This window comes from Trichogramma pretiosum, unplaced genomic scaffold (genome assembly GCF_000599845.2).
Source record: "Trichogramma pretiosum strain Unisexual culture from Peru unplaced genomic scaffold, Tpre_2.0 scaffold61, whole genome shotgun sequence".
Lineage (NCBI taxonomy): Eukaryota > Metazoa > Arthropoda > Insecta > Hymenoptera > Trichogrammatidae > Trichogramma > Trichogramma pretiosum.
The window spans coordinates 933,034-951,779 of record NW_019641638.1 but is presented as its reverse complement, the minus strand read 5'-3'; the positions used below and the strand labels follow the sequence as shown (position 1 = coordinate 951,779).

Sequence of the window (18,746 nt, the reverse complement as noted above, 5' to 3'; positions counted from 1 at the left end):
ACTCACACCAGTGCGCGCTGCGGTGTACGTGTGCAGTCGCACACTAGCGTTCACGGCTCTGTCCGTGTGCGTACTCACACCAGTGCGCGCTGCGGTGTACGTGTGCAGTCGCACACTAGCGTTCACGGCTCTGTCCGTGTGCGCACTTACATCGGTGCGCGCCGTGGTGTACGTGTGCAGGCGCGCACTGACGTTCGTTGTACTTATCTGTATGCGCGCTCATACAATTACGTGCCGCGGTGTATATGTGCGGCCGTACACTAGCATGCCCGTTCGGGACTTGGTGTTGCACCGAGCTGGTTTGCTGCCCCGGTGTTTTATCTACTCGTAGGGATGCTATGACCCTTGTGACTGGGTCATTACATTGGCCATCAAAAAATCCGACCTCATAAAAATGATGAAAAAATAACGCATTTTTAAACTTAAGAAGATGTGTTCAAAATGTTATAAATGGGATATATATGGATGTGTTCAAAATTATATATATATATGTATAAATATGTAATAAATAAACAATTATAAAAAAATAAAAATGTATTTAAAAATATCTTCTGTAATTGTAACGCAAGTTTCTCTTAAATTTGATTCACGAAAGGAAATTTTAATATCGATATTTTATATAGATTTATATCGATAATTGAGGGTTAGCTTGATTCGATCGAACAAAAAAGACATCTCGTGGGCGCAAGTCTATTAGTAGAGAGCGACAAAGATATTCTTTTAAATCAAGAAAAAACATCATCGGGTAGGACGCAGTTACGACTCTTGGATGTTTTCGTGTGCGTGTAAGGCGGGGGACATGCAGATACAGATTGCTAAGTTTGTATTAGCCTCAAACTTACATATATAAGAACTGTAGCGTATTTTTGCCACTTGCGGATTTACAATACTCCATCTATTGATGGAAATAAAAAGCAAGCATCTCTCTATTGTATATTTGGCTTGTCCGACCGCACGACACGAGCTTCGTTTCGTTTCCGCCGTAAGTGTTGCGCGCGCCAATATAGCTCACGTCGTGTGCAGTTCAGTAGACGTTGCGACGCCGCATCGTAAACATCGAAAGATCGCACCGACCGAAGCCTGCGATTCTCGAGAAAAAGTTTAATCGTACAAATTTCAAGTCAGTGTCATTTCTGCACGCGACAGTGCCCAACGATGTCCAACGAAAATTTTAGGATGCGTTTCGATCGTTCTCGTGGTTCTTTCAGTGCCGATGATTTCTTTTACGACGACAAAAGCCACGAAAAGTACGTCTGCGTGTGCCAAGAGCGACTACAGAGGCTGAAGAGCTTGGCGGATAAGCCGATGGACTGGCAGGACGAGAAAAAGCGACGGGAATTTCTCGCTCGACTCTATCCCATCGTCGAGAATTGGAAGGGCCCGCTTCCGAATCTACGCGACATTTTCGGGCGCGAAAAAATCGACTGGATTCTCAAACAGTACGTGCGGAACAAATTGTTCTCCAAAAGGACTCCACTTATCGAGTTCATCATTAACACCGGCTACAAGGACGAGCCCGAGTTGAACGAAAACGGCGAGCCACTGTTGAATCGCACCACTGCGCTGCACTGGGCAGCCAACGACGGTTTCCCCTACAGAAATATTTTCCTCGCCCTCTTCAAAATATACGACAGGTTCGAGGCGAATTACGTCGACGAGACCGGTCTGTCTCACTTTCACGTGGCCTGCATGTACGGATGCAACCAAGTCGTCAAAAAATTCCTCGAGTTGGGCCAGGATCCCAATTGCGTCTTTCCAGAAACGGGCGAAACGCCGCTGCACGTGGCTCTGGGCTGCTGTCCGAAACAAGAGCTCGCCGAGGTCGCGCGATTGCTGCTGGAAAATCGGGCCGACCCAAATTTAACCGAGCAAGAAGGAATGACGACACTGCACACGATTTGCCAGCGAGAAAACGACGACGGCTTCGTGGAGACGTACTTCGAGATCTGCGACGACGTCGGCGTGACGGTGCAGATCGACGCTCGGGATAAATTCGGCAACACCCCGCTGCACTTGGCTATTCACTATGACCAGGAAAATTTGGTAAGATCTCTACTAAGAAGAGCGGCCGACCCGAACGCCGTCACCGAGCAGGGATCGACGCCTCTGCACTTCATTTGCCAGGCGTGCAGCGATATCGAATTGACGCAGGCATTTTTCGAGACCATCGACGAAGTACATGGAATCGTGAAGATCGATGCCCGAGACAAGTCGGGTCGGACGCCTCTGGAATCGGCCGTAGCTTGCACTGTCATGCACGAAACGGTCGATGTACTCTTGGATCGTGGCGCCGATCTCTCTGGCTTCATTTTCCCTCGAGCCGACTTCGGCAAGAACTTCAAACCGTTCGATGGCGAAAATCACGAGTTCAAATTGGATCTCGCATCCGCCAGTATGATGACCTTGGAACGCCTCGAGAAGAGGGGCTACGAGCTGGACCGAAGCGACGCCCTGGCGGTCATGAAATTTTTCGTCGAGTACGAGATGTTCGACAAGTCGGCGATTTTCGAAGCGCATTGGTACGACAACGAGCAGTTCGCGAGCAAAGCGAAAGAAGTGACGATAAATCCGAGTCTGTCGCTCAACGAACTGATCCGAGTGCGACCCGACGAGGCGACGAAACCGCCGCTCACCTACGCGGACTACTTCGCGTGCTCGCGCGCGAACGGATGGGACAAGCTAACCGATGAATTTCGCCGGGCGTCCAGTGCGCATCTGTGCGAGACGATGTCGCGAGGATTTTTCCGGCGGTGGACGTTGGAATTTTTCTTGGAGCTGACGCGCTTACGGCTGCCCGTACTGTGCTGCGAAAAAATCGTCAATCAATTGACGAACAAAGATTTGTTATCCATTTGTTTGGCAGTCACGGATCAATGATACCATGATAGATGCAAAAAAGCATGAAAATTGATTTAGTTGATTGTAGCTAATTTTTACATTGTTCAATAGATCAGTTATAAATAAATCAATGAATAAAAGTTTTTCGATTTTCCTTTCAAAAAAATTACCAACCGCCTTTTAATTCAAGATTACGACATTTACAATTTTTTTATCAAAATCTTTACATGAATTTAGACAGAATCGAGGGTGATCTTCAAGAATTTATAATCAAAATAAATATAACGTAATTAATTCCAAATTTCTAGGAATTAGCTATCAAATAGTTGAAAATCACTTTTTGACATAAATGGGTATTGTTACAGTCAATCTATGACGAGAAAAACAAGTTAATAAATACGAAATTGCTTGAGCATGCGACACAAGTCTCGACTCGTTTCGAGAGTGTGAAAAAAAGGGACGAGCGAAACCGAGGCGCGCGCAGTTGGCGCTCCGCAGTCCGCCGTGTTCGATTCGTTCACTGTTCAGTACGCGTTACGTCGCCGTTGCGCGAACAACAAAGAAAGATCTTTGAACCGTATAAACGAGTGTGTATGTGTTGTACGCGAGTGCGCATAAACATGTCCGCGTTCGACGACGAATCCGTCGGTTCTCCCGAGGCCGATTATTACTTTTACGACGATAAAAGTCACGACAAGTACGTCTGCATGTGCGAAAAATCATCAGAAAGATTGAATAGCCTGCGAGAAAAGAAGATCGATTGGGAGGTTAAGGAAGAGCGCGACGAATATCTCCGTCGACTCTATCCCATCGTCGAGAATTGGAAGGGCCCGCTTCCGAATCTTCGCGACATTTTCGGGCGCGAAAAAATCGATCGGCTTCTGATGGAGTATGTCAAGAACAAACATTTTTCCGAGAGGACTCCGCTTCTTGAATTCGTTATCAATACCGGCTACACGGACGAGCCTAAAATCGACGAAGACGGCAAGCCATCGTCGCGTCGAACCACGGCAGTGCACCACGCGGCTGAGTGCCCTCACAACGATCTCGTCGGTAATCTATTTAAAATATACGACAGGTTCGATGTGAACTACATCAACGAGTCCGGCCTGACGCATTTTCATGTGGCCTGCATGTCTGGCTGTCACGACGTCGTTGAAAAATTTCTCGTGCTTGGACAGGATCCTAATTTCATGTGGCAAGAAACAGGTGATTCACCGCTGCACTTGGCCCTGGCTGGCGGACACAATAAAGTGGTCGAAATGCTGCTGAGACATGGCGCCGACCCGAATTCGGCTAATGTGAACGGTAAAAGACCTCTGCACCTTATTTACAATGGAGAATTTGATGACGACCTTGTGGAGGTATTCTTCAAGATCTGTGACGAAAAACACCAGCTGGTGCAGGTCGACGCTGTGGACAATTTAGGCAGGACACTCCTACACTATGCTCTACTACACAATCGCCAGAAGGTGATCGAATTGTTACTGGAAAGAGGCGCAGATCCCAATTTAGCTGACAAGAACGGATGGACCCCTCTTCACATTATTTGCAATCGAGAAAACGATGATAACTTGGCAAAGATATTCTTTGATATCAATGATAAAAAACGTCAGCTGATTGAGGTCAACGCGCAGGATAACTCTGGTCAAACACCTCTGTTCCTGGCTATCTTCCGTGGCTTGAAGATTACAGCCGAATCGCTACTGAAAAGAGGGGCCGACCCCAACTTGTCCGACAGGGATGGGTGGACTCCCTTACATATGATTTGTCGCAAAAAAAACGATGCCGATGCCTTGGCGAAGATGTTATTTGAAATCAGCGACGAAAATCATCAACTGGTGCAGGTCAACGTTCGAGACAAGAAGGGTCGAACACCATTGCATTGGGCTCTGCGTCGTGGCTTTCAGTTCGTTGTCGAATTGCTTTTGAAAAGAGGTGCCGATTCGAATGTGGTCGACGAAGATGGAGCGACTCCTTTGCACCCGATTTGCAATAGAGTTAAAGATGACTACTTGTATCAATTATTCTTCAAGATCAATGAGGAAATCAAGCAGTCGGTGCAGATAAACGTCGTTAACAAGAAGGGCCAGACGCCGCTATACTTGGCTCTGTACCGCAAACACGAGAACATAGCCGAATCATTGTTGAGACGAGGTGCTGATCCGAACGTTGCCGGTGCTGGTGGATATACACCTCTGCACATTATTATTAGGCGTTGCTTGCATGATTTTGTGGAGACATTCTTTAAAATCAATGACGAATTAAATCAGTCGGTACAAGTCGACGCTGTGGATGAGTCGGGCCATACTCCACTGCAATGGGCCGTGGCGAGTCTCTGGCCGGATACCGTCGATTTTCTGCTGGATCGTGGCGCCAAGTTGTCAAGCTTCGTTTTTCCCACTGAGGATCAGTTTGACGAGTGCTTAGTGTATGAAAACGTAGATTATAATGAGGCTAAGTTTGAAGTTGCGTCTAGTATACTAGCCATTGTCGATAGTCTCGAAAAAAGAGGATATGAGCTTGGCCGAAGAGATGCCCTGATGGTCATGAAATTATTTTCTAAGACCCAAGTGTTCGACGAGTCGATGACAAATCTTGAAGATCATTGGTATGCCGACGAAGACTTCGCGGAAGAAGCAAACAAAATAATGATCAGTCCGAGTCTGTCCCTTTTCGACCTGATCCATCACCGACCTGAAGAGACGACGAAACTACTCACTTATTTGGACTATAACAGGTTCGCGAAATCATCCGAATGGGATGATCTACCAGAAGAATCTTGCGAGCCATGTTCTGCGTATTTGTGCGAGATAATGTCGCGGGGATTTCTCCGTCGATGGGCATTGGATTTTTTTTTGACATTGACGGACTACCGGCTGCCGATTCTTTGCTGTGATATGATCATAAAGAATCTAGAGAATAAAGATTTGTTAGCCATTTGCTTGTCAGCTTCAGGTCAAGTTTGCGATGGATGAATTAAACCAAAAGCAAGCATAATTTTAGTATAAAACATTTTCTTATGTTACTAAATGTAATTATTCTTCATTTTGTTTAAAAGATTGAACAATAAATAAATTTATAATTAAAAGTCTTTTGATTTTTCTTTCAAAACTTCCTTTCCACTCTCAATTGTCGAACCAACAATCTGATAAAACGCGTTTCAAAATTTTAATTTTACCTTAGCTTCGATACACTCTTCAGTCTTAAGAATCGTCATTTAGCGCTTTTTTCATCGATACATTTTTTACCATGCTAATATCGCGTACTTGTTTTTGAATTTGTCTATATTTAGCTAAAATATTTAACTCATCATTCCGATGGAAAATCGTCAGCTTTTTGGCCAGTTTTCGCAAAATTTTCCATTCTTTCCGGGTAAATCACCGGGGGAAACCTTTAAAGCAAATTATCTCGAAAACATCATTTTTCGTATATTTTAAATTAAATTAGATCGAAAGAGCAGAAATTTTCACAGATATTTCGCGAGCAGAAAATTTATGGTTAGTTTCCAAAGAGTGCTTTTATGATTTTCGTGAGATAGGGTGACTTCTCCAATGCCCGTCGCATAAGCGTTTGAACTAGTTTTCAAATCAATGTTATAACCAAGTTATTTAAATTTAAATCAATAAAAATATGATTTGGATTTTTTCTAAGATTAATTAGCGGACAGTGTTTTATTTAAAATCACGACATTTTCAATTGTATAAAATCACTTTGTAATTTGAGACAGCTTTGAAGTCAATCTTTTAGTTCTAACTGTCCATGAAAATAATGATATTTTACAAGAATATGACCGAATACTAGAACATCGTTTCTTAGCTGCATTGTTACAGTTATCCAGTAAGAAACGTAAATACTAGTCAGCATTCGTAAGCAAAATAACATCGAGCGCTGGGCTGCACGCTTCCAAAACGTTACATCTCGCATTGTGTACGTTGAGATTTGTTTTCATTGGGCAGACTGCAGACGCGCGACGTAAATTCGTTTCAAGAACGTGTAGGTGGGGATACATCTGAGACACGCAGTTGGCGTTGACGCGACGTCGAGCCCTTCAGTTCAGTGCACGTTACGACGCCAATGTGTAAAGAACACATGAAAATCATACCGACTGCAGCAAAAATACCTATATTCTTGAATTATAAACGATTGTGTTTTGTGCGTGAGTGTGCAGGAATATGTCCACGTCCGATGACGATTCCGATTATTCTGACGATTCTTTCAGTGCTGAAGATTATTTTTTCGATGTCAAAAACCACGACAAGTACGTCTGTATGTGCAAAAAATCACCGGAAAGATTGACTAGTTTACGAGAAAAGAAGGTCAACTGGGAGATCGAAGAAGAACGTCGTCAGTTTCTCCTAAAACTTTTACCTATAATCAGAAATTGGAAGGGCCCTCTTCCGAATCTCCGCGACATTTTTGGGCGCGAAATAATTGATTGGCTTCTGATAGAGTATGTCAAGAACAAACATTTTTCCAAGAGGACTCCACTCGTAGAATTTATAATCAACAGCGGCTACAAGGACGAGCCCGAACTAGACAAAAACGGCAAGCCACTTTTACGTCGTACCACTGCAGTGCACTGGGCAGCTAGACAAAATTTCCCCCACAGTAATATATTTCGTGCGCTTTTTAAAATATACCACAGGCTCGACGTGAATTATATCGATGGGTTTGGACGGACACACTTTGATGTGGCCTGTCAGTATGGATGTGACAACGTCGTTGCGAAATTCCTTGAGCTCGGACAGGATCCTAATTGTCAAATAAAAAAATCTAAAAATGCATTTACTCGTCCACTACACTTGGCACTGAAAAATAATAGAAAGAAGGTAGTCGAATTGCTGCTGAGAAGTGGGTCAGATCCGAATTTAGCCGACAAGAATGGATCGACTCCTCTTCATTTTATTTGCTCGAGATCGAAGGATCATAATGATCCAAGTATATTCTTACAAATATTCTTCAAGATCATCGACGAATTAAATCAGGTGGTGAAGGTCGACCCAGTGGACAGGTGGGGCCAGACACCACTAATCTTAGCAATAGACAAAGGCAATAATGAATTAATTGAGCCGTTGCTGAGAAGAGGCGCCGATCCAAACTTAGCCGATGAAGATGGATTTACACCTCTGCACACGATATGCGCCAACGATCGCGACGATGGATCGGCAAAGCTATTCTTCAAGATCAACGACGAATTGAATCAGATGGTGCAGGTAAACGCTCGGGACAAGCGTGGTTGGACACCACTGCACTTGGTTCTGCTTCGTGGCTTCAAGTTCATTGTCGAATTGCTCTTGAAAAGAGGTGCTGATTCGAATATGGGCAACGAGGGTGGACGAACTCCTCTGCACATTATTTGCAATAGAAATGAGGATGATAACTTGTTTGAATTATTTTTTGAGATCAATGAGGAAATCAAGCAGTCGGTGCAGATAAACGTCGTTGACAAGAAGGGCCAAACGCCGCTACACGTGGCTCTGTACCGCAAACACGAAAACATAGCCGAATCATTGTTGAGACGAGGTGCTGATCCGAACGTAGCCTGTGTTGGTGGATATACACCTCTGCACATTATTATTAGGCGTTGCTTGCATGATTTTGTGGAGACATTCTTTAAAATCAATGACGAATTAAATCAGTCGGTGCAAGTCGACGCTGTGGATAAATCGGGCCATACTCCGCTGCGATGTGCCCTGGCGAAACTATGGCCGGATACCGTCGATTTTCTGCTGGGTCGTGGCGCCAAGGTGTCAAGCTTCATATTTCCCACCGAGGATCACTTCGACAAGTGCTTAGTGTATGAAAACGAATATCATGAGGATAAGTTGGAAATTGCGTCTAGTATACTAGCCGTGGTCGATAGTCTCGAAAAAAGAGGATATGAACTAGGCCGAAGAGATGCCTTGATGGTCATGAAATTATTTGATAAGAATCAAGTGTTCGACGAGTCGATGACAAATCTTGAAGATCATTGGTATGCCGACGAAGACTTTGCGGTAGAAGCAAACAAAATAATGATCAGTCCGAGTCTGTCACTTTTCGATCTGATCCATCACCGACCCGAAGAGACGACGAAACTACTCACTTATTTGGACTATAACAGGTTTGTGAACTCGTCCGAATGGGAAGATCTACCAGAAGAATCTCGCGAGCCATGTTCTGCGTATCTGTGCGAGATAATGTCGCGGGGATTTCTCCGTCGATGGACATTAGACTTTTTTTTGACATTGACGAACTACCAGCTGCCGATTCTTTGCTGTGATATGATCATAAAGAATCTAGAGAACAAAGATTTGTTAGCCATTTGCTTGGCAGCCTCAGATCAAGTGTGCGATGAATAAATGAAAGCACAGTTATATTTTTCTCAATTTTTGATGTTATTAAATGTAGTTGTTTTCTGATTTGTTAAAAGAATGAATCAATAAATTAATTAATTAAAAGTCTCTACATTTTTCTTTTAACTCCCCATCGTCTAATTAACAATATATTGTCTTCGTGTGAGTGTGTGAGATGCCTATTAAAAGATCAGCAAAAAAATGTATTCAGATTAGCATAGATGTTTCATTTTGAAAAATGAGACTTCCAAAAAATTATGAATGCTCAATTTTTCGATTATTCTTCACGTATTTTCATTTCTTAATTATCTCTGAAAGGTGCATCATCTGCCAATTACCCTGTTTTTTCTCATGTGACATTAATATCGCATTATTCCTCGTAGACATCGCCAGCAAGACAGTTCGAAAGGCCCACAAACTGAAGAAATTAATGCCAAAGACTGTGGCGATTGACACAGCTGCGAAAGGAAGAATACAATGCACACAAGGACCGGCGTGTGGTACTTGATTTGATGTTTGTATTATACTTAAACTGAGAATAACGCCGAAGTCGAGACATAAAACTTCAATTTACAAACAATGCGTCGTTCACTGTAATTATGCGTAGTTTCTTCACGGTATTAATTTGCGGAAATATGTTTCATAATGTTCAATTTTACCGTGGCTAAAAGTAATGCACCTCATTTCATCGAACAAAGTCCATAAGCTTATTAAAAAATTAACGTACATGGCTGAGAAAATTAAACACGTTATTTCGATAGAAATTCGCCTCAGTTTTTCGGTCAGAGTCACCTCAGAAAACCGTTAGAGTCGATTCTCTCAAAAACTTCCTTTCCAAGATTTTTCATAATAATTTCAAGAGTAGGAAATTCATAAACACTTTCTTTGTATGTGCTTTTAAGATTTTTGCGAGATTTAAAGCGAGAAAAAAAAAACTTTGGTTTTTGCATGTTCGGACGCATAACAGCATCTTAAAGCATAATAAAATCAGACGTCGGCCAACGCGTTCCCAACTGTCGCTTCTCGCTTCGTTCTGTGTTGCGCGAATCGTTTGCGTCATTGCTTGAGCGAGCGATGCGTGTCTCAACACGTTCGGAAGAACTAGTGGCGCGCTGTTGCGCCCGCGTGTCGAGTGACCCGCAGCAGCTCAGTACACGTTACGACGCCGCAGCGTAAACAACGAACGTTAAAGATCGCATCGATTTCAGTTTACACAGCATAGTGATAGTGATTTAATACTCGTGCAAAAAAACAATTTTAAAAAATATTCTTGAATTATAAACGATCGAGTGTTGTGTATGAGTGAGCAGAAACATGTCCTCGTTCGACGAAGATTCTGATATATCTGATGATTATTGCAGTGACGATAATTTCTTCTTTGATGAAAAAATGTGTCGAAAAACATCAGAAAGATTGAATATGTTAGGAGAAAAGGAGATAAATTGGAAGGTCAAAAAAGAACGACGAGACTTTTTTCGTCAACTATTACCCATAATCAGAAATTGGAAGGGCCCGCTTCCTAATCTCCGCGACATTTTTGGGCGCAAGAAAATTGATCAGCTTCTAATAGAGTATGTGAGATTGAACAAATTTTCTAAGGGCACTCCACTCATTGAATTTATAATCAACAGCGGCTACGAGGACAAGCCCGAACTAGACAAAAACGGCAAGCCACTTTTACGTCGTACCACTGCAGTGCACTGGGCAGCTAGACAACATTTCCCCCACAGTAATATTTTCCGTGCGCTTTTTAAAATATACCACAGGCTCGACGTGAATTATATCGATGGGTTTGGACGGACACACTTTGATGTGGCCTGTCAGTATGGATGTGACGACGTCGTTGCGAAATTCCTTGAGCTCGGACAGGATCCTAATTGTCAAATAAAACAATCTAAAAATGCATTTACTCATCCACTACACTTGGCACTGAAAAATAATAGAAAGAAGGTAGTCGAATTGCTGCTGAAAAGTGGATCAGATCCGAATTTAGCCGATGAGAATGGCTCGACTCCACTGCACATTATTTGCAGTACAGGCAACGATGATGATTTGCTAAAAGTATTTTTTAAAATCTGCGACGAAAAACATCAGCTGGTGCAAATTGACGCCCAGGACAAGTTGGGTCAGTCACCGCTGCACTTTGCTCTGCGCTACGGTAACGAGAAGGTGACCGAAATGCTGCTCAGAAGAGGTGCCAAGCAGAATTTAGTTGACGAGAATGGATCGACTCCACTGCACATCATTTGCGAAAAAAAAAGAAAGAAGAAAATGAATGATGGATTGGCGGAACTATTCTTTAAGATTAACGACTACAAAAATCAGCTGGTGCAGGTCAACGTTCGGGACAAGAAGGGTCGAACACCATTGCACTGGGCTCTGCATCGTGGCTTTCAGTTCGTTGTCGAATTGCTTTTGAAAAGAGGTGCCGATTCGAATGTGGTCGACGAAGATGGAGCGACTCCTTTGCACCTGATTTGCGATAGAGATAAAGACGATAATTTGTTGAAACTATTCTTCAAGATCAATGAAGAAATCAATCAGTCGGTGCGGGTAAACGTCGTAGACGAGAAGGGCCGGACACCGCTACACTTGGCTCTGGGCCGTGGCCACAAAAATATGGCCGAATCGCTGTTGAGACAAGGTGCTGATTGGAACGTTGCCTGTGATGGTGGATATACACCTCTGCACATTATTTGCGAGAGAAATAAGGATGATAACTTGTATGAATTCTTCTTTAAGATCAATGAAGAACTCAATCAGTCGGTGCAGATAAACGTCGTTGACAAGAAGGGCCAGACGCCGCTACACGTGGCTCTGTACCGCAAACACGAGAACATAGCCGAATCATTGTTGAGACGAGGTGCTGATCCGAACGTAGCCTGTGTTGGTGGACATACACCTCTGCACATTATTATTAGGCGTTGCTTGCATGATTTTGTGGAGACATTCTTTAAAATCAATGACGAATTAAATCAGTCGGTGCAGATAAACGTCGTTGACAAGAAGGGCCAGACGCCGCTACACGTGGCTCTGTACCGCAAACACGAGAACATAGCCGAATCATTGTTGAGACGAGGTGCTGATCCGAACGTAGCCTGTGTTGGTGGATATACACCTCTGCACATTATTATTAGGCGTTGCTTGCATGATTTTGTGGAGACATTCTTTAAAATCAATGACGAATTAAATCAGTCGGTGCAAGTCGACGCTGTGGATAAATCGGGCCATACTCCGCTGCGATGTGCCCTGGCGAAACTATGGCCGGATACCGTCGATTTTCTGCTGGGTCGTGGCGCCAAGGTGTCAAGCTTCATATTTCCCACCGAGGATCACTTCGACAAGTGCTTAGTGTATGAAAACGAATATCATGAGGATAAGTTGGAAATTGCGTCTAGTATACTAGCCGTGGTCGATAGTCTCGAAAAAAGAGGATATGAACTAGGCCGAAGAGATGCCTTGATGGTCATGAAATTATTTGATAAGAATCAAGTGTTCGACGAGTCGATGACAAATCTTCAAGATCATTGGTATGCCGACGAAGACTTTGCGGTAGAAGCAAACAAAATAATGATCAGTCCGAGTCTGTCACTTTTCGACCTGATCCATCACCGACCAGAAGAGACAACGAAACTACTCACTTATTTGGACTATAACAGGTTCGTGAACTCGTCCGAATGGGAAGATCTACCAGAAGAATCTCGCGAGCCATGTCTTGCGTATCTATGCGAGATAATGTCGCGGGGGTTTTTCCGTCGATGGGCATTGGAATTTTTTTTGATATTGACGAAGTACCGCCTGCCGATTCTTTGTTGTGATGTGATTATAAAGAGTCTGGAGAACTCCGATTTGTTAGCCATTTGCTTGTCAGCTTCAGGTCAAGTTTGCGATGGATGAGTTAAACCAAAAGCAAGCATAATTTTAGTATAAATCATTTTCTAATGTTACTAAATGTAGTTATTCTTCATTTTGTTCAAAATATTGAACAATAAATAAATTTATAATTAAAAGTCTTTTAATTTTTCTTTAAAAACTTCCTTTCCACTTTCAATTGTCGAACCAACAAACATGAAAGTACGCGAGATGGTTTGCCGAAGCATAGCAAAATAATTTGATTAGCCTGAATATGTTTCATTGATAAAAGTGGGTGTATTAAAAATAAAATCATGAATGCTCAATTTCTCGATAATTTTTTACGTAAAGTTAAATTAATATCGCACTATCCAAAACTATTCATTTCACTGAACAATCGATCCTCCATATAATTATTCCAAAAATATAAATTACCGAGCGAGTAAGCGAGACAGACGGCGGCCTGCTGGAGCGAGTAGACGGGCCCGTAGGAGGCGGTGGGACGACGATCGACAAGGGCGGCGAGCAGCGGCACGAGGGCCGCGTCCGCCACGCCGATGCCGAGGCCGAGGCCGAGATGCGGCACCGCGAGCTCGGCCATGCTGCGGGCCCGGGGTATGCCCAGGGCGCTCAGGCCCACCACGGCCATGGCCAGTACGGCGGTGCGGCAGCGCCCGTGGCGGAAGGCCCACAGACCGAAGAAGTTCGTGCCCAGCAGGTAGCCCAGACTGTCGGGTATGAAGACCGTGCCGAGTTGCCATTTCTGTGGAAGGATATAGTGTAGAGGGAATGCGCACCGCCCGCGGACGAGCGCGAGTTTCGTGATTTTGAGTGATTGTATTTTACAATTTATAACGACGTATCGAATTCTTTAAAACTCATTTTTTTCTATGAATGATACATTAATCATCTTGAAATAACAATATCCTCAGAAGATTGACACAATTATTTTTGTGATCTTCGTTTTAAAAAATAAACGTTACAAGAATGGCTTTCGTAAACGTTATGAGAACCAAACGATAACAATAAATCCAAGTCCTCAAGTCCCCAAGTGTAATTTTGTCAATTATTTGAACGTAATTACGAAGTTTCAAGATGACTGATTGATTGTTGATTTTTAAAAATGAGGAAAAAATAATTCGATGCTGAGTATAGACCGGGTGAACAGAATTTTTAAACTTTGCATGATGGATCTTCGAACGTATGCGCGTAGTATTTTTAAGAAAACGCATTTCAAAACGTTCATTTTTATCTTTGCGATATACCATTGATATTTCTTTGAATGTGAAAAATTTCATTCAAATTTTGATTCATCGACAAATTTTTCAATCTAAATCACTCTGGTGCATATGCTCAATAATAATAATGACCTAATGACCAAAAAATTACAATAAGTTATCAAGCACTTGGAATACGATAATACCACTTTGGGTCTCCACCGGTAGATGGCGAGTACCCTCAAATCTTTAAATCTACAAGTGGTAAAGTAAAAATAACTGTATAAAAACTCGGTTTTGACTCAAACGAATATATCTTCGTCGAATATCCCCTAAATTTCCGATACTATATTTATACGTACACGCGAAGGAAAAAAGTAAGAAAAGAAATGGACCTTCGGTTTGATGTGACTCCTCAGCCAGATGGGCAGACAGGGCTCGAGTATGGCCATGGGCGTGGTCGAGATCCAGATGGCGCCGGCAATTATCAGGATCCTCGGGTCCAGCAGCAGACGCATCCAGTTGGCGTCGCTCTCGGCTTTCTGCGCGTATACAAAAAAAACGATCGGATCGTGTATAGCGGAGCTGCCACGAGCTATTGTATACGTCGCGAGGTCGACCTTACCTGCTCGACGGCGTCGAATTCCACCGCGTAGATCTGAACCACTGAAAAATTTTTTTCATTAAAAAAAAAACGATCGGTGGCACGATGTTATACACCGAGAAAAAAATTCATCGATTCAATGAAATCAAATTTAATATTTTATTTACTATTAATTTAATCAAGTGATTGATTGAAGCAATGAAACTTTAGTGAAAAACAATTAAATATTTTGTTGGATGAAATAAAAAAGGATTATACCAATGAAATTATTTCATAGATTGAATTTTTTTTCTCAGCGTACGATCGCGCGTGTACATGATAATATTTATATAATATGTACCGATGAGAGCGGCGACGAGGGCGGCCACGAGCAGAAAGGGCGCCCGTTTGCCGCCGAGATCGTAGAGCACCGAGCCCATGGGATAGCCCAGCAGCACGCCCAGCGCGACGCTGCCCAGCACGTAGCCCATGACGCGCGAGCGCTGATCCTCCTCGGGGTAGCGCGAGGCGACGAGCGACATGCCCGAGACGCCGATGCAGGCCGACGACAGGCCCTGCACGCTCCTGGCCAAGAACAGCACCGCGTAGGTGCGGCCGAAGGCGAAAACTGAGGATCGTTCATGATGATAATATAATGATTAGGGCTGAGCGAGTATCCGATTTTTCGAGTAATCGATTTTTTTCGAGTACTCGCAATGTATTTAAATTATAAGTAAATAAATGGGGAATCAACAGTCTCTAGACCCCTCTCTTTGTGTGTATATGCTTATAAGTGTGATATTCGCAACGGCTAGAATTGGAAGAAGAAAATAATTTAATAGTACCACACCTCATCACACTTATAAGCACGTACACACAAAAGGAGGGGTCTATAGACTGTTGATTCATTATTTATTTACTTAAAACTTAAATATATTGCGAGTACTCGAAAAAAATCGATTACTCGAAAAAGCTCGAGTACTCGACAAAAACGCAAGTACCCGAAAAAACTCGAGTACTAAAAAAATCGAGTACTCGACTCGAACTCGAGGAAAAAACTCGAACTCGACGAGTCGAGTTTTTTCGAATACTAGCACAGCCCTAATAATGATATAATGATGAGTTGGAGGAAGGCGAGGTTGAAATTTAATTTTGACGTCGCGAGCCCTTTGAGAGCGATTAATTGGATTTTGAGCTCTTTTTCATGCATATCCACCGTAAATTTGATCCGTCACAAAAAAGGCTGTATTCATTAATAAAGGGGAGAAAAGCAAAAGAAAAATTTCCGACGCGTTTCTTACGCAGAGCGACCAGTAGTAGGCCGACGTTGCCGAGCAGCAGAGGCCTGGCGTAGCCCAGGCGGCCGGTCAGGCTGCCCACCGCCGGATTCAGCACGAGCTGCACCAGCGCCTTGGAGCTGAGCAGCAGACCGACTCGGCCGTTCTCGTCCACGACTAAATCGCTGCTGCTGCTGCTGCTGCCGTTTGTTACTGTTGCTGCTGCGGTGGTTGTAACGACGACGATACCTGCGTTACTGTTGTTGCCTCGAGGTGGAGTAGAAGTAATCGTTTCCGCTGCCGATTCCGCTGCCTCGAGGCCGTAAAGATAGTCCGGTACGATCGGCACTGGAGACGAACGAAGGCGAGAAAGAAAGAGAGAAGATATAACTGCTTATGAAAAGGTATATTATGTAGCTCGCGAAGAGTTTGGTTCACGATATGGGGCATTGATCAAAAATCTTCAATCGTGAGATATTTCGCATCGAATTTTGTTTCGTTTTGTACGATTAAAAAACTTCTAAATTGTTGATAAATAAAAATTACCATCAGAGAAAAACACGCTCGATACATGTATGTGATTTTACCGAGACGTCAAAAATTTCGTCCTCGTCGAGCAAAACATCAAATGGTACCTAAGTTGCCACTAGATGGCGTATCCCCGAATTCTCAAAAATCACAAGAGAAAAGGCAAAGTTCTAAGATTTATTCAGAGTGGTGTAAGGAGTAGCTATTTATATTTTCCAACGTATGCAGCGAACAAGACTGCATTGATTGCGACCCAAAACAGTTGCTTATAAAAAAATTAATTTATAGAAAATTACAAATATAATTCGGCTATCGTTGAAACTATACACGATTAGACATTTTTCAAATAATAAAGGAATGTCAATTCACGCGTTAGCGAGTAATTTTAAACCGAGGGATCGTCTCGTTATTGCGGTGGCTCGAAACTGAAACGCGACGAGTCAGATCTTATACGCGAGGACGATCAAACACAAAAAATTGAATAAATGCAACATAAAAATACATCGAGGCAAATTCGGAAGACACTACTGCTACATCATGGCTTACATCAAAAATTTTTAAAAATTTCCAAGCCGAACAGCGATCCCCGCTACTTCGAATCACATGATTTCCACCGTATATGCATCGCTTGGAGTGCCTTTGATCGCAGCTATCGTGTGCGGACGAATGGAATTTAATTGCGCGCCTGTATCATACGCTGCATCGTATATTACGATGATATATATATATATAACTCACCCACTACGGTCAGGAGTATGTTATCGAGCAGCAGACTGAAGTAGACCGTCGAAACGAGGGAAAATTGCCCGGCCGGACACTTGGCCCACATTTTGCGAGCGCGGCCTAATAGCACCGCGTTGCACTCTTTGCGCTCCCCTTATATCACATATCTCTGCTATATCTATGCAGCGGATTTTTTAACAGTCATATATGTATATAGGCACCATGCACACCTTCGGAGGAGAAACGCAGGATCGCGACAAACTCGAGAAAAGCCATGGGATATTCCTTTTATACCGTTGCTACCGATGTACACACGACACAGACACACACACACACTCACACACACGCATGCGTGCGTCATTTCACGAGTCCGTGCACTTTTCGATTTCGCGAGCTGCGAGAGACACCGAGAGAGAGAGAGAGAGAGATAGGTAGTGAGAAAATCGACTCTTATCTCTATATACAGTGGATCCGCGACGAACTGGAAGTAAACGAGCTCTCGCTGCTTGCGGGCGATCCTCGTGCGCGCGGTACGTACGTATAGAAGGCGTGTCGGCGCGTGTTTATAGATATTTTATATGCCTCGTGGATATTTTCTCGGCTCTTGATAAAGCATAATACGCGAATTTACCGATCTCGAGGTTAAAGCTCTCCATTATTCACGAGCGTGCGAGAATTTTTCGTCCATCGGCTATATTACCGAGAGCTCTCCCCCAGGAGGATATCGGGAAAAGCCCGAGCCTCGATCCATTATAGCTCGAGCTTCGTTAGATCTTGCGCCACCTGCGACGCTGATCGATATTCTTCGCGATTCGAAAGCTATAGCAGCGCATCCGTATATGCGCGCACGTGCGTGTGGATACCTTTAATCCTTGCGTTAAAACGTAACGGTTACCCTTATGAGCGCGTATAAAAAATATAGAAATAAAAAAAGAAGAAGTGATATTTACGGCGCGCGATATAATACTTGTATATAACTTACGCGTGCGTATGTGCTGCCGTCGTTACAAAACATTTCGCGAGGGCGAGTGCAAAAATTTTTTTAATTAAAAATCCGCGAGCTGCTGCTGCGCCACCACACACACACACTCGCAAGGAATTGCCACACACAAGCACACAGCCCATGACTTTAACTACCCTCTTTCTTATGCTCGGGCGTGCAATACGGCACGCCATATATACGTCATACAACACACTGAGTGCTATATAACCGCGGAAGCTCGAGAGAGAGAGAGTTCGAGCCGCGGCGGCTGTGGCTCTTAAAAAAGGGCTTTAATTAAAAAACAGTTTTTCATGGCCCTTTTCGCTGCTGCTGCTGTTGCTACGGCATTTGAGGTGTAAAAAAGTACGCACTACGCAACGTGTATAAGGATATAGGGCTGGGGTGTGG

General features: G+C 43.5%; 1 protein-coding gene across 1 annotated transcript in view; it reads right to left on the bottom strand.

Annotated features, from left to right (window-relative positions):
- LOC106660355 (synaptic vesicular amine transporter-like) overlaps positions 1-17,462 on the bottom strand; it is a 30,968-nt gene extending 13,506 nt beyond the window's left edge. The window contains exons 1-7 of the mRNA XM_023459447.1: positions 17,372-17,462; positions 16,427-16,453; positions 16,130-16,318; positions 15,190-15,456; positions 14,871-14,911; positions 14,641-14,787; positions 13,464-13,791 (exon numbers count right to left, since the gene is read on the bottom strand). Coding sequence (XP_023315215.1) covers positions 13,464-13,791; positions 14,641-14,787; positions 14,871-14,911; positions 15,190-15,456; positions 16,130-16,318; positions 16,427-16,453; positions 17,372-17,462 — 1,090 coding nt within the window. The remainder of the gene's footprint in view (positions 1-13,463; positions 13,792-14,640; positions 14,788-14,870; positions 14,912-15,189; positions 15,457-16,129; positions 16,319-16,426; positions 16,454-17,371) is intronic.
- Positions 17,463-18,746: the final 1,284 nt, after the last annotated feature.